Consider the following 22,471-nt stretch of genomic DNA (forward strand, 5'->3'; position numbering starts at 1 on the left):
GAGCTAAAGGACCGCAGCCCGCGACACTTTAAGCGATAATGCTGCATACTTGGGAGGGCGCAGGAACTGCGAGCAGATTCGTGACATGTTAACCCAAATTTGCAACCACGCAACTGCAAACTGTTGTTGGCAGCTGCACACACAAAGGAAAAGCTCTAATGTCAGCCACATGATGTCGTCCCAGCATTCCAAGTCAGCAATGGGGTGGTGTCTCAGCTCCCACATTCCGCTCCTTACCACCTACCACCCGCCTCGTTCGCCAGTCAAACACAACTGCCACGCATATAAAGTAACTTGTCTTGGGACTTAAAGCGGCCGCCTAACAAGTTGGCAAAAATGCTGGAAGTGCTAGAGTAGTAAATGCCGTTTAAAGGGTTTGCTCAACAACAGCAGTTTGTCCCAAACTGGCAGTCAAGTTGGGTGTGAAAACTTTGCTAATTTCTTGTTTATTGTTTACTCTTGCTCTATTTGCAGGTAAGCAAGCGCACAAACACACAGACAAGCCGGCCCACACTGCGAATGCGTAATGCGCAAACAAATTACACTCACAGCCGAATCAACTTTAAATGGTGTGCAAATATTTACAAAAATCGCAATTCAATAGCATTCAACTAGCTTCGGGCCGGCAATATGTGGAAAACCAACTCGTTTTCACTTTATTACTCCGGGTTCCGGTCTGTTTTTTTTCCCCTGGCAATTATTTTTAATAGCAGACCATCAATTTTCACTGCACGGGGACCCATGTCAGGGATGTTGCTATTTTTGTCATCGTTTGTAATTGGCATTTTTGTGTGAAATTGTTTAAACACTTTTGCATATGAATTTGTCGGCAAACATAGAATGCCAGCGCCATAACTTTGTAAAATATTCGCCCAGCATGGGTTGCATCGGGTTATGCTGGCCCCTCTGTTGCATATTTCTTCTTTCAATAGTTTCAAACATTTTGATAATGAAATCAAAAGCCGTCAAAGGTGCGGAGAGTTTTCCAGAATGTCGAAAGCCGCTTTCGTCAGCTAGAAATTAAATAACTTTTCCTGGCGGATGCAGAATAAATGAAAATTCAATAATATTGTGGCTTGATCATCCGAACATGTTACAATGCCCAGAATCTTGTCGTAAGTTGCCGGAAGGCGCAGGAAATGAGTTGTATTCTGGGGAGTAAGTATCTGAAAATTGTGTAAGCAAGTATTTTTGGGACTGCAAGTGCTGCTGACAATTTCAGGACAGGCTCCACCAATTCACCAGTTTGGCTCTATCAAAGATTATGATGACACAGCTGGAGCCACTTCACAAAAAGCGGGGCGAGGCAGGACGCCAGAAAAGATGCACACACACACTGGGAAGATGGCATGTGTTCGTTCGCACACGAATATATTCATTTCAATTAAAATTTAATTGAAGTACACGACGCAGATGTCAACAAACCAGGCAAGGCGTACACCTGCCTGTCTGGCTACACGTGTGAGTGCGAGTGTGCGGTGGAAATTGTGTCAGCAGACAACAAGTTACCTCTAGGGCGGCCACAGAAGCTCTCCCCGGCCCAGCCGTCTCTTCATTAGAAATGGCAGCAGACGATTATATTTGCCTTATTTTTATTTTCCCTCTACTTTACTTTATTTTTCCCGCTTTATTTTATACTGCCTTTTTGTTGTGGTTTTTTTGCCGTTCCCATTTACCACTCTGCCTGCACATTAAGCCCTGTCTTTGGGCTTCCTGAAGCGCAAACCGCTGCCTTTGATCCGACAAAAATATGGAGACGAGCGGTCTTATCACGGACTATGGCGCTGCGCCACCTGGTGGTGACAATTATGGCACTTTGGTGAGCAGCTGCCGGCATCCTCGACGTCGTCGTCGTCGGCGTAGCCGTCGTCTGGCTGCAGTTAAAGTTCAGTTTTATTGGCTTCGCGCTGAATGAGGCCCCAAGTGCTGCGCTTCCTTTAATTTCAAAGTAGCTTAGCTCGTCTTTGGAGCAGGGAAAATTATTACTAGCCGCAGCAAGGTGTGGTTTTAAGCTCGAAATTCTCATAATGAACTACTACAGTACTACTCGTAGAATACTTTGTGCACAGCCCTCTCAGACTCTGAATGAAAGCGTACAATGTACTGAACAGTGAAGACTTCCTTCCCTTTTATGCCATCTAATAAATCATTCTGCAGAATAAAATTGTATGAAATGCTGGAGGCTTTCGCTTCGAAAAGTATTTATTTATATCGATTTGAATAAACATCACACAGAAAAAACACACACAGCTGGCGTTACAGCTCTATCCCAATTTTTGCTGGGAAAACATTTAAATATTTAATGTGGCAAAGGCACCCTCTTCAAGCAAGCCAGCGCCGCTGTCAATAAACAATTCAGCAACTTTTGCCATTTACCACAAAAGCGATGCAAATTTGCAAAACATCAAGCGCTATGTCGCAATGCATTTGACTGGAATAACCCCGCCATCCATATATCGCATATTTCTGCGAATTTTGACAGCTGGCACAAAGGACGGATGGATGGAACGGAACCGAACGAAACGGAATGGACGACTGGCATACCAATTTTCGGTGCAATTTTTATTATTTTCCAAATGTCATTTGCTCATAAATCACTCAAAAGTACAGGGAGTACCACCGCCACACATAGAAACCGCCGAAGAGCCGCTCGAAACAGTGTTGACGATATCATTTAACGCTCTTTGAAATGGCTTTTAGGGTGGAGGGGGGCCACTATTTCATTTTTCACACAACAGTGTTGTTATTTCGCTTATTTTTCAGCGATGGTCTGAATGGCTTTTCCGAGAGCCACACACCATTTGTGACCGCAGGAAAAATCCACACTCATATAAGGGGATTCTGCACTTACCATTAGTTCTTTGTCGGAGATAATTGCGCCGAATGTTATGGACATCACAGGACCCATGAGCGGGGAAACTAACATGGCCGCGACTATATTCGGAGCGTTGTTCTCCACCAGACCGAGGGCCGCCAAGGAGCTGCAGGATACAATTACGATTACGATTACTCCTTTAGTGCTTGTTTTCAATGCTCTGAACCCTACGGTCAGCTGTTGGTTTTCTGCGAATTAATTGTGCAATCTCCCTCGGTACTTACTCGGCGGTAACAATTAGCAGCAGATAGTCGAAGGACAGGGATCCGCCGGCCCGCACTCCGTCCACCACCTGTTTGACTGTTAATTTCGATTTAATTGATTCCACAAAATTGTTCCATTTCGAGGCATCCTCGGCTTCCTCGCTGTGTTGTTGGAAAGAAAAAAATAAATAAACAAAGTCATAAAATGAAATGGCAAAGGAATTCTTTGAAGGACTAAGCGGTGGCTAATCAAGTCCAGCTGTGCAACCTAACCCACTTTGCTGATATTAATATTTAAGAAAACTCCCTGGCCTCAATTTAGTTTTAATAATATTGAAAATTAGTGTAATAGTACCAGTCAATGTCAGCAGGAAAGTCCTTCACTCTGATTAATCAAAATACTGATTCAGTTCCAGGCTATAACTAACCTGGCATAATTTCGGTTTTGCCTTCAGTCTGCTGCTGATTAGAATTGTGTGGGACTCTAATTACTCAGCCGTAGCATCGCCTCAATCGTCACCCAAAAATAAACCACAAGCTAACCTCAATTACAAGCTCATCAGGTATGCACATACATTGCTCTGTGCCATATTTCGGCCCAGTGACAATTGCTTGCCAAGAAGCCATCTCGTGGCTATGTGTATTTATGCCTTAACCGGCTTTGCCATTCCGGATGAGAGGAGGCCCATAAATCGTGTGCACACACTGGATGCATTTAACCCCTAGCCCTAAGATCCCGCCCCTCCTCCCAGCACCCCTTTCATATGCAAATTTTGTCATTTTCACTTTCCTACCAAGCTACGAACTCCCCTACCCAAGTAGCTCATAAGTCTGTCCCGGGGTCGCAATAAACTTGGGCCTGGGCCAAGGTTTCACGGCCTCCTTTTTGGCCGTAAAGGGAATGTGCCAAGCAGCGATTCGCGTCAAAAGAGCCAAGAGTCACGATTTCCCGCTAGAAAGTGAGCAGTGAAGGCCGCAGCGAGGTGAGAGTTCGAGGTGCGAGTGCCAGTGAAAGTTAATGAAATGACTGACGCCTTTGACACGTCGGCGAGAACGTCTGAAATTAGTTTTTAACAAAGCGACAGCTCGTCCACATGAACTTCACTGCTAACTGGTCCGAACAAAGCCCGTAAATACAAAGCCGGCTGAACACAATACCCTGTGTGCACGCACCTGCTAAACCGTAGTACACATACAGATGTAGGAGTGCAGACTCACCTGTAGTCATCTCGCATGTTGGCCGCATCGGTGATGGCATCATAACTAACGCTGCACGGCAGCACGCTACGAAAGGAGAATGCACGGAGACAAATAAATATAAATAGATGGGGGAAACTATCATCTTAATTGTATATGGAATATAATAACTTATAAACAAAGATTTCAATTAAAAAGTTTCCTTTTCAACGTTTTTCTCTCCGGTTCTTTATTAATTTTTCTCTCTGTAAATACGTGTGAAATTGATATATGCCAGTGTATTTCATCAGAGCAAGTCGTGCGCATATCGTGGCTGTGTCATTGGGGTGGTGGTGGGATTTGACTGGCAACATCGAGGAAGGACCCGGAGCGAATTCCACGACAGAAGATCTTAAGACGAGCTGGGTTGCGTCGGAGTAAACATGAATTATAGATTACTCGAGTGGCACTCAATCAACGCAAGGTGCATTCTTGCAGCTCCTTTCTTAATTGAATTTCTGCGCATATTAATCAGCTTAAGTCGTACTTTGTCTGGCCACTCAGCTCCTGGGCTCCCCAGCTCCTCGAGGGTATGGAAAACATCTGGCCTTTGCCTTTTGACTGCCAAGGGGCTCCAGGTCACACCTTCGACTGCATTTTAATCCCCCAGCTTAATGCCATTAAATGATTATCACACCTACTTATCTTTCTGGAACTCACTCCAAGCCATGGCTGCCATTGTCCTGGCTCCTTGTGCCTGTTGTTCATCTTTAATTTAATAGAAGTAGTACTTATTGGTGTCAGTTGAGTTCATTGTTCGGCGCCATTGTTTGTTGCTTAATTTAATTACTAAGGATTTTGAAAGTGTAACATGGAACAAGTTTCCTTTGGAATGCATTTACATTGCATGGCAATTGCACTTGATATTCTGCCTGGTTTGGTCCAGCTGTTGCCAGGGATAATCGACACCGACGATTTCCGCCTACAAGCAATCAAAATACGGCCCCCAGGACCTTGGCAATTGATCCCCTCGGTCAGCCCGTCGCCTCATCTTTCTGCATTTTTATTGCATTTCCATTGAAACGCAGAGACGCAGAGTTAGGAACTGGCTAAGCCCGGACAGCTGTTGCTGGGCTCCTTGACTTTCGCAGCACGTTCGGCTATTGGCGGCTTCCGCCTGGCGCCTGGCGCCTGGCTTTGTCCCCTCTCAATGTCTCAACTTACCTGACACTGGAATTCAATTTAGTGCCAATGCCCAGTTCCGTGAGACAGTGCAGGGTGGTCTCGCACGCGGCGCCCGCCTGCAGCGGGAAGACGACGTGATGGAAGTAACCTTTCTTGCTGGTCGTCCAAGTAACGTGCTCAATTTCCAGCTTGACAAGCAGCTCCTCGAGTACCTGGTCGGGATGAGGGGAGAGCAGAGAGCGACAGCTTAGTGTGGCATTTCGCCGGCTTATGGCTTACAGCTTTGCATTTAATTGGATCGCAGGGGAATCGGTATTTGGGCTTGGGGGTTGAGCTTGGGTCCAGGGTCTGGAGGATAGATCGCCTGACGGATTGGATTGAATTGGTGAATTTGGCCGGCCTTGGCTGGCCGAGTGGTGCATCCATCCATCTTGGCCACCCGGCAAGCTAAGCCATCTCATTCATCAGTATAATCTTCCGCAAGATACAATTTGGGTAACCTTTTACGCAGTGTGCTCGAGTCACGTCCTGGTCCGTTAAGTGCATCCTAACAAACGGAGCAACAATCGCTGTCGCAACACCAATCGCTATGGCAATCGGTGTGTTACACTGTTAGAAATTTGTACTGTTGCCTTTTTAAATATTTAAAAAATTAAAGATGTCACTGAGAGTGAAATTAAAATGCAATTTCAACTAGTTTTAATGAGCTGAAGGCTGGCAAAATGTATATTAATTTAAAAACAATAATGTTGTTCTTTAAAAAAAAGAACATTAAAATCCCAAACCTAACTAAGAGCTTGTATAAGACTCTTATATTTCGGTAATATGCCTTGTGATCTAGAAGCCTTCTCTCAGTGTATCCAGTCGCACTCAAAGCCGCCATCGAACCCTTGTCCTCGGGACGCAACGCACACGAAAATCAACTTTAAGTGCTCGGGGAAGCATAAAGCTCTGCCCACTTGACCGGCCTGGACTGAACCTGGACCTGGACCGTCTCATGGAAGCGTCAGGGGGCAGGAGGAACAGGCACTTGGACAACTTACCTTTTCAAGCGGCACCACTAAATTACGTCTGTCCAGCGGCCCGACGACCGTGGAGGTGTCAGCTGCTACCGCACCCGGTCCAGATGCCGGACTGAAAGCGGCTCCACCGCCGCCGCCCACTCGACCAATCCCGGGGCCACCGGCACGCCCTCCTACGCCCGGTCCACGGCGATACTTGGGCACATTCTTGTCACGTAATTCAACTTCGAGTCGTAGTGTTGCGTTGTTATTCTCCGGAAGATTGATGTTCAGATTATTGTTGCCACCTCCAGGGCCACCTGCCCCGACCGCAGCATGGTGGCCGTGGTGGTGTCCTGGCTGGACTCCGGCTCCTGCTGAAGCCTCCACGAGGGCATTATTTGAAGTGCCTGGCATGGGTTAATGAAAAGGTGATATGGCCGTGTACATAAACGTAAGCTGATTTGCCATTAAGCAGGACTATGCATACTCAGAGAAGAAGATGGACATGGTGATGAAGTTGTTGATGCTGATGGCGAGGCGGGAGCTGAGGTGTCAGGGGGTCGGTCGGTCAGCTTCAGCTGATCAGAGTCTGATACATGAAATTGCTAAATTAATTTTGCCACTGTTTTGGCAGCCTTGGTAAGTAGGCTTTGGTTTCACAATGTGAGCTCAAATTGGCTGTGATTAGTTAATTCCCGGCAATTGCACTATTTATATTGCAATTAGCACAAATTGTTGGGATATTTTCGGATGCAGTTAAGCGTTCCGGCAAATATTTGCCCTGCCTGTGTACCTTTTAAACCGCTAAGCTCATTTGCCTGCTGAAAATTACGCTAATTAAATGTCCCGGCTATCGTTAACAAATACCAAATAGTTGTTATGCAATTATATAGATAACTTATGCTTTGGCTCGTATTAAAGCCATGCCTGTTTAAACAATTTGCCACCGAAAAAATACAAACAACAAAAGAGCAAAGCAAACACGCCCACTGAACTAAGCCCCACTTGCGCTAAATAAATAAATAAACTGGCAAGCGAAAAATCAAATCAAAGTCTACATAAAAACCACACAAAGGATCACAATTTATTATGCCAACAAGCGGGGCCACCAGACAGACATCGAAATGTAATATAAATCCCGCCACATTGACAAATGCCAAAATAAAGCTTAAATGCGCTTAGGCCAGGACTTTGCGGCCCTCCGAACCCAGGGCACGGGACGAAGGACTTGGGATTCGGGTCCCTCCTTTGTGAACTTGTTTCGCATAGTTTTGCTAGTGGAGAAACTTCCCCGAAAGTCAGAAGAATCGCCACACCACCTGACCACCACCACCACCATTGGCGAGGGCTTCTTTGCCTATTTAATTCCGACTCGAAGGGCTCCCTGCTCTTTTGCGCGTCGCCATGGAATTGAAGGATCCGTGATTTATGTCTGACACCTATGAGCCTGGCGCTCTCGAGTGCATGTCGATTTTTTTTCTCGCCACATTTCCCAGTCTTTTGCCTTTGTTTGCTCAAGTATTTTGCACTCTTTAAGCTGTTGCCAAGGCCGACATTTCTTTGGCATCGAGGCTAGGCTCGTAAAAAGCATTGGCGTTTCGACACGGAGCTACCCTAATCTCTAGGTAAGGGGCTTTTCATATATAAATATGTACATATAAAAACATTCATATATATATGTATAAACTCGTATACAAAAAGCTGATTTATTTTTTGCACGACCCTGAGCTACTGTTCACGCCCAAAACCACTCCTCATCATCAGCAGCGGCCGCCTCGACTCGACTCGACTCGGCTCGGCTCCATTGTCATTATCAGACCGGGCGCTGCCATAGTGACAAACTAAATTAATGATGATTCTCTTTGATGGCTTTTGCCAGCGCGCCCTGTTTTGTATTTAAATAAATATTTGATTAATGCTCCTCAGGCGAAAACGACGAAAAAGACTCCTACATGCCATGCCAGAGATTTTTTGCCTGCCTTTCGCTTGGATTCTAGATTCTGGATTTCACAAGATGCCATATTTCGCCTGATGCCATTTATTTCATAAATTATATTGTTTTATGGGTTTTTATTATGGGCTTTTTATCGCCACTGATTGTGATAAATGATTGCTCCTAGAGAGCAAGCGACTGCCCCCGGCTAGTGGTAGTGCTGAAAGCAGAGTTTTTGCAATTAATGCGGTGTCGATTTAAAGACTACGCCTTTGCCCATTTTCCCTTTCCAATTTTCAGTTTCGCCGCCAGACACAATCGCTTGTTTTCGAAGAGCTATCAGTTTCCGCCCACCATCAACTCCGCATTCCTGAGTCCAATCTCATCGTCGTCCTCGTCGCCGTCGTGGCTAATTAAATTTTAATATTACATTTTTCGGGCGGCTACAAAATGTGCTACGTACGCTCGGCATCCGCTTGTTAAATTATCTTTGCAAAAGTTTCGCCTCTCCGAATGCCGCAAGCCGAAAATGCGAAACAAAAAATCTACTCGTACTCCCACGTGTGCCCAGTCCCAGTCCCAACTCCGGCCGGGGTTCATGCAACATTCATGGCAAGCTCTTAGGCCCAGAGAACACTTTTACGATGTCATAAAATAATTAATAACGCCACTAAACAACGTAATTACGCGCCTAAGCCCAATGCATACAGGTGTACTATGTGTGTGTGTGAGAGGATCTGGATGGGATTGGGATACGGATGGCGGTGGCTTGTGAGTGGGGCGGATTATGTGGTTGCCGACGCCTAGATATTTGCCACGCCGCGTCGTGTAAACAAAATTGCAACTTTGTATTTAATTAGGCACGGGCGCTTATTCAATTTGCCGCCCTTACCTGCCCTGCCGGCCCGTACTTACCGTAAATCAGCTCACGTTCAAAATTTGCCGTCGGCACAACGATTAGGAAGACCACGCCCGGCATCCTGTCAACGTCCCGCCGTAGCCTGCGAATGGATGAACCCGAAAAAGTGGCCGTTTAGTTTTGCAAATTTGTGTCAGACCATCTTAATGGCCTCCTCCTGCTTGCCAAGTTGGAGGCGAGTAGGAAAACTAAGGCGAGGCATTCGTTTTAATCCACAGTCAACCGGAGACTTGGCAACTCCACTTGCCCGGAGAGACTTGCCAACGCCTAAGACGTATGCATCCTCCCGTGAGTGCATCCAAAACAGTGAGCCGTGTTTAGCATAAGCCGTAGATACACTCTGCGACACTGAGACAAAAAGTGAATACTAGACACAAAAGCACTTTTCAAAATATAATTCTTTAAAAATTAGTTCGTTTTAGAAAGAATAAAAATATAAAGAATATAAAATAAATGCTCAAGAAACTATTGCACAGCTCTACTTTAAAGTTTTTTATAAAAATCTTCATGCATCGATTTTGTAGTCATACATATTTTTCTTCAAGTGCCTCGGCAACAGCCCATTATCCCCTACTTTTATGTTCAGTCACTGCATTAGCATCTCTGTCCGGTTTCATTTTCGCTCTTCAGCCTTAACTTCTTGGAGTTGGAGCTGGAGTCGGAGCAACTTTCCACCGTAAATGGGCTCTGAAGGTTGCTATAAGTAGTTTCAGCTTTGTTTGTATTTTTCTAACGCGAGTTTAGCAGTTTTCCCCAAGTTCTGCTGGTTGGCATGCTGATGGTCTGCAGATTAATGCAACAATTTCTTAATTAAAGTGCCTTGGAGGCCAGGCAACTCCTTCCGCTTGCCATATTCCCGGCGGTAATTCTCTCCTGTATCAATAAAAGGTGAAGGATATTTGCCCAACTGCTCGAAATTAAAATGCCATTAGCACCGAGAGTTGAGATAAAAACGAAGCGAGTGCGATTAAACACAGAGGAGGAGAACATAAAAGTCCGGATTCCGGAGTATTACTACCCCTGGAATGCTGATGCCCTGGGTTAATACCCCGAGCTGCTTGCAGGATCTTCTCGAGAGCCGGCGAAGCGAAAGTGTAAACGAATAAGGATCCGTGATTTAATGGAGCTGCGATTTTTACTCTGTCATAAAATGACGGTGATACTTGAGCAGGAAATGCATTTCCTTTTTTTTCACAAACAGGAAGAATATTTAACAGGGTTTTGGATGACCGAAATAAGGGTAAAATGTTAAAAAAAAAAAATATGATTAAATAAAATGGGTTTATAACTTTAAATTTAAGGGAAAATTCAGAATCTATTTTTCCTTTTTTTTTCTATATCTCACCACTTAAAGGTGCACCTTGTCTGTGGCTATGAGCTGGTTAACTAAGTCCACAATAAGCAGCTTCCCAGGAAAATCAATATTTGAATACACCTTATGAGCAGCCAGTTGACATTTTTCGGGAACCCTTACCCCGGATTCTCTGGAAGCACGAGTCAACTTTTTCCGCAAACAGTTGGCTTTTTTTTTTTCTTTTTTGTTTGCAACACTTTTGCTTAAAAACTTTTCACAGCAGTCCCAAACAAACGGCCTACTCACACTCGTCTGGGCCTCTGTCCTGTGTTCTTGGTCCCTGGGAACCCGTTCATCCTTTCCCGTTCCGTTGCGTTCCGCTCCTGGTTCAGGATCTGGGCCTGTCCTGGCCGGACTCAGTCAGCCGTTCCCCACAAGCCTCTTAGGAACTTTCGAGCCAAACAACCGAAGCCACTTTGCAGCACGTTCACTGTTGCACTTTTTTTATTTATATTTTGTTTTTTCTTACCACTTGCCATCTTTCATTTTGCGGCATATTTATTAAAAAAGGAGGAAGCACAAAAAATGGAGGAAAATTCTTTTATATTAACCGAAAATATTTATTTTCTTGCTTGCTGCCTTCGTTTTTGTGCGCACTTTTCTGATTAATTCCGTAACTATATATTTACACAACTTGGGAGAAGTTTTCGCCGCGATGACGACGAAGCCGTGAAGCCACTTGTGAAGAGTGCCAGGCCCGGGAGCTTTGCCTTCCACTTCTCGCCAGGATTGCCCTGGGTGCCCGGGTTCTTCAGTGTCGATCCGAGTGTTTGTGTGCCCCCAAACAATGGGCCTGCCTTCCACTAATTTGTATGACTACCGCACCAGGGCCGACCTACCGCCACTAATTAGGGCACGAGAATTGCATTAGTTTTGGCATTCGGCAAAAATAATTACAAAGTGCAGTGCGAAGAAAGGCCAATTGAAGAAGTGTGCTGGGAGCCAAGGTTCGGGTCTCCGCGGGGCCTCCATAATTACTTCCAATAAGTTTTGGCCACACCAGCCTTGGTGACCAGTGTGGGCAAGGAGGGGAGGTAGTCTTTCTCTGTCAGCTTTGATTTCATGGCACGCCACATTCTTGGCGGTCAGTTATGCTTTTCTCCCTCTCTCTGTGGGAGTTTAATGCCATCTTAATTAAGGACGCTAATTGGTTATGTCTGCGACTCGCACGAAAGAAAAAGCGCCACTAAATAATTGAGAAGCTGAGAAAGTAAAGGGTATTTCAGGAGACTCTCCAACCCTTTCTCATATGAGACAGTGGTTTATCGACGTGAACAACTTAAGCTTCTATTCTCCCAAGTAAATAATAGAGGAAAGTATATTTTGTAGAGTTTTATTCAAGAAGTTTTTAGCCTGTTCAAAACAGACATTGAATTGGCGAGCTTGTGGTACGAAAAAGAAATGACTCAATTATATAAATATTTAAGAAGGCCACAGAGAAAAAGCGGGTAAAACTTTTAGACAACAGAGCGGCAACCATCGTATTAGGACTTAGGTGGACCGCCATGCAAACGGCTTTGGCATAATGCATAATCATTTAAACAAGGATAAGCCCGTCCAGAATGGCCGCAAGTTGAGTCCTGCATTATGACACACGCTGCTGCCGTTGGTGGATGGAAAAGTCCTTTTATGGCCAATTCCAGCGGACAGGCTTGGCCCGCAGCTTAAAGCCGGGGCGATAAGGACGATGCAGCCAAAAGAGCCAAAGTCCAAGGCCGCTCTTTAACCGCTCTCCCGTGTAAGGTGGTTAGGTGAACTTTTCCGCTTTCCGCTTTTCTTTTTTTGTAGATACCTGATACCCGCCAATGTGTGGCTGTACTGCGATGCGGGTCCAATGCCCAGTGGTGCTATTTGCCCGAATATATTATCATTAATTTCAAATTATGAAAAAGTGGGGACTCAGTCAACGAGTTTTGGCTTTGGTAGGGACCAAAAAGGTAACATAGGTGCGCCATAAAGGTTAACACGTCTAGGAATTTGTTTGTCCCAGCAGCGTATTTAAAGGAAATCCGAGGAAAAGGATCTAGTATATAATATAATTACTCTACTCCTAGGAATGATAGAAACTAAACCATTCTGCGTTCTTCTTTGTTTTCAGTTGGGACGCGTGCTGCGCAACTTCAACATCACCAAGATTAACGATCTGGAGCTGATCTCCAACACCACCGATCGCTTGGACATTACCTTTCACTTCTTCGGCGTCAAAGGAGACTCACAGCGCATCAGGGACGCCATTACTCGCATGGTGGAGCGCGGCAGGATAGGGAACTTCACCCTGGTGGCCAACTTCCATCACTTCGACGAGAACCCGCCTCTGAGCTTGCTGGTAAGTGTGTGGGCAGCTCTAATCCATCTCTTCTTTTTAACACAAAACGTGGCCATTTTTATTACATCCAGGATATATTTGATTGACTCTGAATAGAAGCGCAGACGCATTTGTAAAGCATTCCCGCAGATATCTATTGAAATTTTTGCCAGCTCGCAACATATAAATTTTAAATTTCGTCGTCGCAGCCACTCTTTCCATTGGCACATCCATCAATCGAGGGCATTCCATCATTGATTTCCGCCCAATGGCATTTTCATTAATTCCAATCGGGACAGGATGGCCGTCTATTAAAAGCGTAATAAATATACTGGCCGGCGCACGCATTACTGGGCGCGGCTCTCGTTCCATTTCCGATACATATTAAACAATAATTTATTAACTATTGAGGCGCGTGTTGGAAAAAAAACAAACAACGCGGTAATAGCCAATGTAGCAGAGTGCCGTGTTAATAAATATGCACATAAATATGTCAACAGTGTGGCACTTGACACTCGGCCCAGCAGCGAAAATAATTATTTATTAATTGCGGCCGCCTGCTCGGCCGGTCGAACAATTGGCCTCATCAGACGTTCGGACAGACGGCCTGCAATTAAGTTGCATTAACATGACGAACAAGCCGCCAAACCTCAGCGGAGAGTTTGACGGGGCTGAATATCCGTAGTATATCCCATCGGAAACCCCAAAACCAACACCGAAACCCCAACCCAGAGCCATCCAGTGTCTAATTAGTGGAACATTGTCTCGATTTCAGGACCTGAGCGTCAATCAACCGCAAGCGGGTGTGCGCGAGGCCAGCGAGTTTATCATATCCTGCTCCGCCCAGGGCTCATCTCGGATGCAGTTTCAATGGTTCAAAGACGGAGCTGCGGTTAATGCCAGCCGGGCAACGAGGTAAGTGAACTATACCCGAGAAGCAGCTGCTTATCTGCTGGAAATGCCTGGGTCATGCCACACCATAAACCCGAGAGTTTGAGTTTTAATAAAATAGTATAAAACCGAAATAGGGAAAATCAACCCCAGCTCCTTAGCAGTCGCCATATCCGCGTCCGTATCCGTCGCCAGCCAATGTCACTCTCGGGAAGACAGAGAGACAGACTCGCGAGGGACATCCCGGCAGCGCACAAGTGTTCAATTTGACTTTATGATTTTTACACATCAATAAACATGACATAAAAATGCCTGGCAAAATAAAAACGAAGGGAAACGAAACGAAACGGCCAGAAAGGATAAATAAGTCAGGCCGAGATAAAGATTTGTCAGCCGTCGTGGCCGACGGACGGCCCCAGTCGCAGTGGCAACTCATATATAGTTGGAGTCGAAGTTCGGAGCCGAAGTCGGGGTCCTGGTCAGGGCCGAAACCTAACCGCAGTAAGCCTAGCCGAGTGATTGATCATAAATCCAACAGGGTGAGGCACATGTGTGGCCAACATATACGAATGGCACTGCTTCCAGCTCCTCCACCTCCTCCTCCTCCTCCCTTCTCGCTCGATCCCCTCTTGGGTGTATTACATAAAAAGCATATGGCCGTAACTAACGAGGGGCTGTTACTTGGGTGACTTGGCTGGGGTTATGAGGGCTTAGCCCTTCCCAGCGAGGGAGCTGCGAGCATGTCGCCTTGACAATTCGCCTTGCAGCCTCACCACAAAGCTCCAACTTTAAATGTGTTGCGTGAATGGGAAATGAGAGAATGGGGAGGTCCTTGGTTCTCCGCTCTTGTCCTTGTCCGGGGAATGTGGCTGGCATGGACGGGTTTGCAGTGCGGTGCTGATGCCGATAGAATTCGCAATTCATTAACAGAAATTTAAGCGCTGGCAGGAATGCTTTTAGTGTTCAGTGCCAAAGTCTAGTTTTGCAAAAGCATGTCACGCAGCGCCGCTGTCAAAAATGTTTGTTCAAACAGCCTACGAATTTAACTCAGAAAAGATTGTGAATATTTTGTTTCTTTCATAGCATTCAAAGGGGTTTTAAAGAAGCATATTCAGGGGTTTTTATTATAAATTTGAAGAGAACCTAAGCAAAGTTTAACTAAAGAGTTTTTAAGCTCATTCAACCATTTCTTTGAAATAGTTTCCAAGAAATTTCTTTCATTTTATTTATAAAATGAAATAAATACAGAACCCTTTGAATATAATTTAATAATTACCAAAGTTGAACCCAAACCGATGTGTTTTATTTATATTTGATGTAACATCCCAATAAAAGTTTGATCATCCGTATATTACCTTTGAAATAAATAAATATATCTATGTGTGTGGCTCATCCAACCCCAACCCCAACAAATCGATAACCGAATCTATTCCCGGAGCTGAATTTTTGTTATCCTGTGAAGCCAACTATGCGTTCCCGAACTAAAACAATTCGCCAGGACCCTTTCATGGCCAGTTCGCCAAGGCAGCCCCATTTGTGATTACTTTTATGCATATTTGTATGTGGTTACATACATCCCTTCTCGGTCTTGTTTCCTTGTCGGAACTCCGGCACCCTTTTCTCCCTCGGCAGTCGCTCCCCACGTGGCAGGACCAACGCAACCCAAACCCTTACCCAGAGCTTGGCCCAGTTGAACGCATTGATGCGTAAAAAATGACTGCCGTACAAAGCCGCAAACACATGTTTCCCCTGACTATGGGGCCAGAGTATTAGTAAATATTTTAACTAAAGTGAAGTGAGTGAAGTCATTCATTTGGACATTTACCAACTTTGCATTATACAAACGACTACACATTAAATCCGTCCGATGACTTTACTTTTGCGTACTAAAATAACCGGAAGTAAGTGAATTTTTAATGCTTGATTTCACCGTAGCAGAGGAGAGTAGTTCACTTTTGGGGAACAGTAATTTATTACCGCAATAGGGCCAATACAACCCATCTCTTGATTACTCGCCACGATGACTATTTGAAAACAATTACGGGAGTCCAACTCGAGCACCTTGCACGGGTGATGTGAGGAGAAATGCACACTTTAAGCATATTTTGCCTGAAATTTCTTGAAGAAATTTCCTCTGAAGCCCAATATCCCTCAGCGAACCTTAAGGCTCTGAAAAGTAAGGCGTTCGACCGTTAATCTATTGGATTGCCAGTCGCCGAATTTTGACCCAGTTAGCAGATGTTTATCGGGCCCAGGACCGGGACCGGGCCGAGGCCATAACCCACTTAATGAATGCAATTATTTTCCAATCACGGCGCTAACGCATCCCAAAGCCGGCGGCCAAGGAGCCCGCAAGCCATAACAGGACTACTCCCGGGGCTCGCAGGACCCCCCAGGTTGGGGCTTTGATTAACATGCCTTGGCGTTGGCATTCGCATTCGCCGCTTGTGGCAGGCCAGCCAACCAGGCAGGCACATGTGTAAAATAATCTATGGCTGCTGCCACCCGGCCTCGGCCATTAATTGCGCCTCTAATCCTGTGTCCTTTGCAATTTGGGTCGCAGGAGGAGGGGCTGAAGCAGCAGCAGCAGCAGGGACGACAAGGTCGCTGGTCCTGATTAAGTGTTACAACGGCACTAATACTATTATTAGAGTCCGTTTACCAACTGTGGCTAAGCAAATGCTGCCCATTAAGCCATCTTCGATTGTGTTCGATTGAGCGCCGAAATTGAGTCACTTCCGCCTTTGTTTATTAATGGCTTTCACTTTAGGACATCTTTTCAATTCACTCTGTTCACTGTTCCTTTTCATTTAGTATCAAAATCAAACCCTCTTCTTGCTTACTTTTTGAGTGCAAACGGCTTTAAAGTCGGAAAGAAACTGAACAACAAAGTGGCTGTGACCCAAGAGATCACTTTTTGCTTAGGTTCCTGCTAATTCCATAAACGAGAGCATGTGAAAATAGGGGGAGTAGGAGGTAGAGGAGGAGCCTCTTGACGTCTTTGGCACCGATGTGTTATGTGGAAAATGGCTGGCAAGCAAGTACACAACTTTGTAGCAGAGCAAACCAATTGACCTCTTAAAGGGGCAATTGGTATTTCTAGCTAATATTAGCTCAACCTTAAGCGCTTGCGTAATCTATATTTGTCTCAGCGCCATCGAGTGGAAGGGCTTGACTGCCTGTCGAAGCAATTTCCCACCCTCCAGCCAACGAAACTGTTGCAGTCGCTTTTGGCCCGGCTCAGAGAATTTGTCAAACTTGCTTAAAAGCCAGGGCAAAAATTCAATTTCAGCAGCATGCAGCCAGCACCAGCAGCAGCGGCAGAAGCAGCAGCAGTCGAGCAGCCAAATTGCCTGACCCCAGCACAAGACATAAGTAAAATATATTTCGTATATATTTTACAAATTGGCTCAGCCCGGGGCAACAGTAATACGGAATAGCAGCAACAAAGAGGCAACAACTGTCTTGACAACGCAACGTTGGCGTTGTCTAGGACAATGCAATGCAGCTCATGCAGCATACACACACACACACACACCCTCTGAGTAAACAGGGTGTCAAAGGATGCAAGACAAGGATGTCCTCCTACTCCTTGATGATTACTCAAGCGATTTGGTCTGAGCAATTTCCTTTTTTTCGCATAATCGAAAGTCGAGATGTTTACACAGCCATATTTTAGGGAAGAAAATGAATGCCCTGTATTCGCTAGATTTTGTGAACATGCACTTACATACAGTGAGGAAAAAAGCTAGCTAAAATCATGAAAGGAACAGTGTAATTATTATTTAATTATTTATGTTTAAAATTATATGTTTAGGAGTGGCTTGTTATAGGCATCAAATTTCTAACCAAGTATTTAGACAGCTTGAAATAAATCCAATATTTATGTAAACATTTAAAATATAAGCCAGGTCTCCAGGAATAAATACCCTGATGAACTGAAAGAACAACTTAAATATTAAACTCTTTTTTCAAACAAGTTTAGGAAGTTTAAATTTTCCTCGTAACAAATAAAAAAAAAACATTTCCAATGCATGTTTTTCCAGTGCCTTCGCATCCAATGTGGATAAGGGTCACGATTTTCATTAGTTTCATTTGCCACAGTTTGCCGTCTGCCAGGCTCCTCCTCGCCTCGTTCCTTTGGTGTGGCTTCGCTTTGCTTGTCCTTCAGTTATGGGGTGACAATGCCACAATTAGTGGCACCATCGCTATCTCAGTCGTGGCCACTCACGCCGCTGTGCTCCGCACTCGGTTCCTTCAAAATTTGGCATTATCTCATAACTGGCTCAGCTCGCAGCAGAGTATGTTTTCCTTGTCTTGTTTCCAATTCCGATTCCTATTCCGGCTGCTCGGCGCCATTTGTGCAATAAAAGCAGGAAACTTCAGCGGCTGATTGGAAGCGCGCTGGCTGGGACTGGGACGGGTATTGATCAAACAGCTGGGCTGTCGGACAAGGCTGAGACCCAGTTTCTGGGCCAAACGCGTGCTCCTCTGCAGGAATGCGGTACAGTGGAGCCTAAGCCTAAGGGAGATTTGAGTTAAATTGAATTATGATTTTAAAGCCACTAAAAAATATAAAAAATTTTATCATAGCATTTCTTAGGTTCCTGTTTAATTGACTTAAAATATTCTAGGACTGCAATGACTTCCCCCGATATTTCCTTAATAGGACACTTATCGAATCAGGACTGTTTTTATTAGCGGCATTAAAGGCATTGAAAAAATAGCTCAGTAGCCGAGGCAGTGGTGCCAGGTACAGTTGTGCCACTCCAAGTTCCGCCGATTTCCATACCATATTTCTGCCTGCACTGCAGTTAGCTAGTAAGACTCAAACCGGGCGGAGAGCAACGGTTTTTTTGGCCATCTAAGCCAAAAATCAACACGCTTGCTCCGTGTCCAACGAACCGGAGACAGGAGGCAGGACACCGGAGACCGGAGACCCGAGACCCGGTGAGCGGAGACGTAGTCATGCCCATCCACTGGGACTGGGACTGGGAGCACGAGCACGAGGGTCATGGGGGCCACTATCACTGGCCGCCGCGTCGCCACTGGTCCACCGGGGAGTCCAAATGCCGGCAGCGTCGCTACTATCTCTCCCACGACCTAGATGTATGTGCCCGTGACTTTCACCTCCGGATGGAGGACAGTGCCTGGTGCCACGGCTCATGCCTGGTGGGACGCGTGGTGATCGAGACGGGCACGGAGCCGGACTCGCTGGGCCGTGGCACCTTCAAAGTGGTCCTCGATGTGCACCACTTCCAGATCTCGGAGCTGACCGTAAAGGCCAAGAACAGCGACACCGTGTGCGTGGAGGGCCAGCAGGCAGATGACCGGGCGGAGAAGGGCCAGCTTTGCATCACCCGGGAGTTCACGCGATCCTACAAGCTGCCACGTCACTACGATGCCACCCAGGCGCGGGCCACCTTCTCCGCGGACGGGATACTCATGATTACGGTTCCAGCACCACCCAAGCTGGACGACGTGGAGCGCGTGATAGAGATCGAGCCGACGGGCAACTACTTTGGCAGCGTGGCGGATCCCAGTGCGGCCAAGGCCATTGAGCAGTCGGTCGACGAAGGCGATGGTGGCGGGGTTAATCCTGCTGGCACGGCGATGGACAAATGAAGCCGGCGACGTCTGGCGGTTGCGCGGGTGTGGGGCCTCCTCTTCCCTTCCTGGAAGCGGTTGCGGAAGCCCAAGCCCAAGGGCGTCTAGGCCGTCAGAGGCAGTCGATCGGCTGGAAGAGAGAAAGCTCATGTAGTATCCCAAAGGAGCAAGGCGGAGGAGGAGGATCAGCACAAATCAGACACTTGCACGTTGGAGTACTTCCCCGAAAATAGTTACTTGGATTGTTCTTATGTTCCCAACCTAGGCAGCACGTAGAAAATCGTTCGAAACGTGAGCAAATATGGCGCGGTCGATATTGTTCTCGGATAAACCTAAGATAGCTTCGGACTAGCCTTACCTAGTTCCCATTCGCTTGTGATTTTGAGTTATGCCAATAAAGGACTTTATCAGAAAAACACCACTGAGGCTATTTACTTTAAGGATATGGAAATCCAATGGTTTATTTATATATTATATATTATATATTATATATATTTATTATAATTAATTTATCTATTGTTCCTTTTGAGAGGTTTAAAAAATCAGACTTAAATTTATTGTATCTTATTTAAAACTGAAAAAGAGATACAGTTTACCCATAATGAAGCTGTATTCCATTGAGTTCCTCGTTCCTCTTTAAAACACAATCTCATAAAATAGTCAGGCTAATCGGCTAAGCAATCCCCAGTCTGGGATAAATCTTGCCTCTGGGGGTAGCCAAGCACGAATGCAAATCCCAAGCGAATTGGATTTCTCGCTGCTTTTAACTTCCCTGTCACGCAGCTTTTGATTAGCGTCAAATTTGAATAAAATTCACTAACACCTTTTGCGTTTTCTTCATCTCTAACTGACGCTCTGGCCTTTCTCCCCATCTCTCCTCCGCTCGGAGGTGCCCATAAAAAGACAAAAAGGCAGCAGCAGCTAGTCAGCAAAAAAAAAAATAAAGGATACAGATAGATACAGACAACGATACAGACATATGTATATAGTTTGTTTATCGACCCCAAAAGGAAAGGCAAACAAAAAATGGTTTGACAGCAATAAGCCGAAGGAAGAAATAATAATACGGGCAACCCCCAACTTTTTCGAGAACAAAAAGGCTGCCGAAAATTCCGGGTACGTTATCTTTACATATGCCATTGGTCAAACTATGTGGAAAACCTTTGTAATTATAATTATTCAGGATTAAATCAGTCAACTAGAGGGCAGAATTCTTTTGATAATACTGATTCACCCCCAAAGAGTGCCACAAGCTGGAAAACTCTGAAGCAATCCAAGCCCAATCAGGCCTACGGCCTTTTCCCGAAATCGTGGGCGCGTCGCTCCGTTTTTGATTTGCTTTTCGTCCCTTGCAATTTAGCTGTTGAGACACGTTTTCTTGTTACGATTGTAATGAAATTTGCTACATCTTGAAGTGAACTGTTGCAGGCCGCAGCCCGGCAGCTTCAGGGAGTCGCTACAAACAAAAAAAAAAAAAAGAGAAAAAATTGCCAACGGACGATGGGACAACGAGGTCGCGTACTTTGTCATCGTTTTGTTTTTATGCGTAGTTGCGTTTAATAAAGTTTTTATATGGCCTGCCATTCGAGGAGGCCAACCAACGATGGCCGGATGGATGGATGGATGGACGAAAGGACGGCAGACGGACTCTCTTATTTCTAATCAAGTTACGGTTGCCGGAATGCGGCCTGCAGCTTTAAGATATTGGCCGTGGGATATTCATATTTACGAGTATGGCACGAGGACGGCGATAAAATATTCAGCAGAAAAGTAACTTCACAATTTCAATTTCCCCTGCTATATAAGTATTGTGTGGCGGGGGGACAAACCAAAATAATACAACGATAATAAACACCTACACACCAATTTTATGAACTCATAAAACACTCTGATGGAATCGTATTTTATCCAGGCTCCCTCTACCCCCCGTCCACCATATATATACGTATAAAAAGCCCATATATGCAGCTCTTCCGCTGCCGAAAGCCCCAGAAAAACATCAGATCGCATGGCACTGCGGGCCATTTCCATTTCCATTCCATCCCATACCGATTGTTGTTTTATGTCCCACCGGCCACAGAACAGCAGAAATCGTTGGGCGGCCCACAACTAATTTTTTATGGCGTTTGATCCATTGTGGCGGCGATTGAATGCTTTTCTGCAAAACTTTTCAATAGCACAAAATGGCAGAAGCGAAACGTCCCCAGGGTCCCCACCACCATCATCATCGCATAGCCGGCAAAGTGTGCGAAGGCCGCGACACCTAATTACGCAAATTGATGTGACATCAGACGCTTTCGCTGCGGAAAAGTTGGGGGCCTCCAGCGGAGCGTCGCTTTTCCCGCCCAGTCGCACCCATTGATTACACCGACTTTGCCGGCAGAGATGCCAATGACCTGGGCCAAAAAGTGGAATATTAAAAATAAATGGCGGGAAAGTCGCAATAAAATAGGGAAGTTTGGTTAATTGTTCTCTAAATTGATTTTTCAAAGTATTTTAATGTTGGCAATTGCAATAACAATTTCATTTTGTTACCGCTGCACTTCATTATATTTTATTTCCCCTAAATAATTCATTATTTAAGTTAATTAGTTTATACAAAGCGAATTTAGTTAAATTTCTGTAATATTTAATTCATAATTTACAATAATTACGCATACGTAATACGTATACGTAATATTCTTGCTCTCTTCAATGTTAACCTAATAAGGCTTTAGCCACTTTGGTTATTACCCCCTCGAAAAAAAGGCCAAGCAGACATCACTTTTAAGTCGATTTTCAATGTCGAAGCATGTCCAATGGAGCATGCTGACATCTAAAGCCATGGCCACCAGTCCCGACGTAATTGCTCCATTCAACTTTACTGCCAATGAGTTGTTATGAGTTGTTTGACCAGCAACCAAAGCACAGCAGCTCAAATGAATCGCAGACTCTCGCAAAGTCAGCCCGGCCAGAGAGTCGCATCCTGCGAGCTGCTGAGTTGCAGTTGTATTTACAGGACGTGCACGCAGACACGCAC

General features: G+C 45.3%; 3 protein-coding genes across 4 annotated transcripts in view; 2 read left to right on the forward strand and 1 right to left on the reverse strand.

The window, feature by feature from the left end:
- LOC108082030 (uncharacterized) overlaps positions 1 to 16,711 on the reverse strand; it is a 45,714-nt gene extending 29,003 nt beyond the window's left edge. Inside the window, exons 1-7 of the mRNA XM_041775682.1 lie at positions 16,689 to 16,711; positions 9,292 to 9,377; positions 6,483 to 6,850; positions 5,479 to 5,651; positions 4,297 to 4,362; positions 3,100 to 3,240; positions 2,852 to 2,981 (exon numbers count right to left, since the gene is read on the reverse strand). Coding sequence (XP_041631616.1) covers positions 2,852 to 2,981; positions 3,100 to 3,240; positions 4,297 to 4,362; positions 5,479 to 5,651; positions 6,483 to 6,850; positions 9,292 to 9,355 — 942 coding nt within the window. The 5' untranslated portion in view covers positions 9,356 to 9,377; positions 16,689 to 16,711. The remainder of the gene's footprint in view (positions 1 to 2,851; positions 2,982 to 3,099; positions 3,241 to 4,296; positions 4,363 to 5,478; positions 5,652 to 6,482; positions 6,851 to 9,291; positions 9,378 to 16,688) is intronic.
- Positions 1 to 22,471, forward strand: part of LOC108081958 (uncharacterized) — a 125,085-nt gene that overhangs the window by 77,298 nt on the left and 25,316 nt on the right. For both annotated transcript variants that reach the window (XM_041775681.2, XM_070285210.1), the window contains 2 exons: positions 12,748 to 12,975; positions 13,730 to 13,869. In XM_041775681.2, the coding sequence (XP_041631615.1) occupies positions 12,748 to 12,975; positions 13,730 to 13,869 (368 nt within the window). The remainder of the gene's footprint in view (positions 1 to 12,747; positions 12,976 to 13,729; positions 13,870 to 22,471) is intronic.
- On the forward strand, positions 18,602 to 19,830 carry LOC108082031 (heat shock protein 23). Its single transcript, XM_017177302.3, has one exon. The coding sequence runs from the start codon at positions 18,814 to 18,816 to the stop codon at positions 19,468 to 19,470; it is 657 nt and encodes a 218-aa protein (XP_017032791.1). The 5' UTR covers positions 18,602 to 18,813; the 3' UTR covers positions 19,471 to 19,830.

The sequence above is a fragment of the Drosophila kikkawai genome, chromosome 2L (genome assembly GCF_030179895.1).
Source record: "Drosophila kikkawai strain 14028-0561.14 chromosome 2L, DkikHiC1v2, whole genome shotgun sequence".
Lineage (NCBI taxonomy): Eukaryota > Metazoa > Arthropoda > Insecta > Diptera > Drosophilidae > Drosophila > Drosophila kikkawai.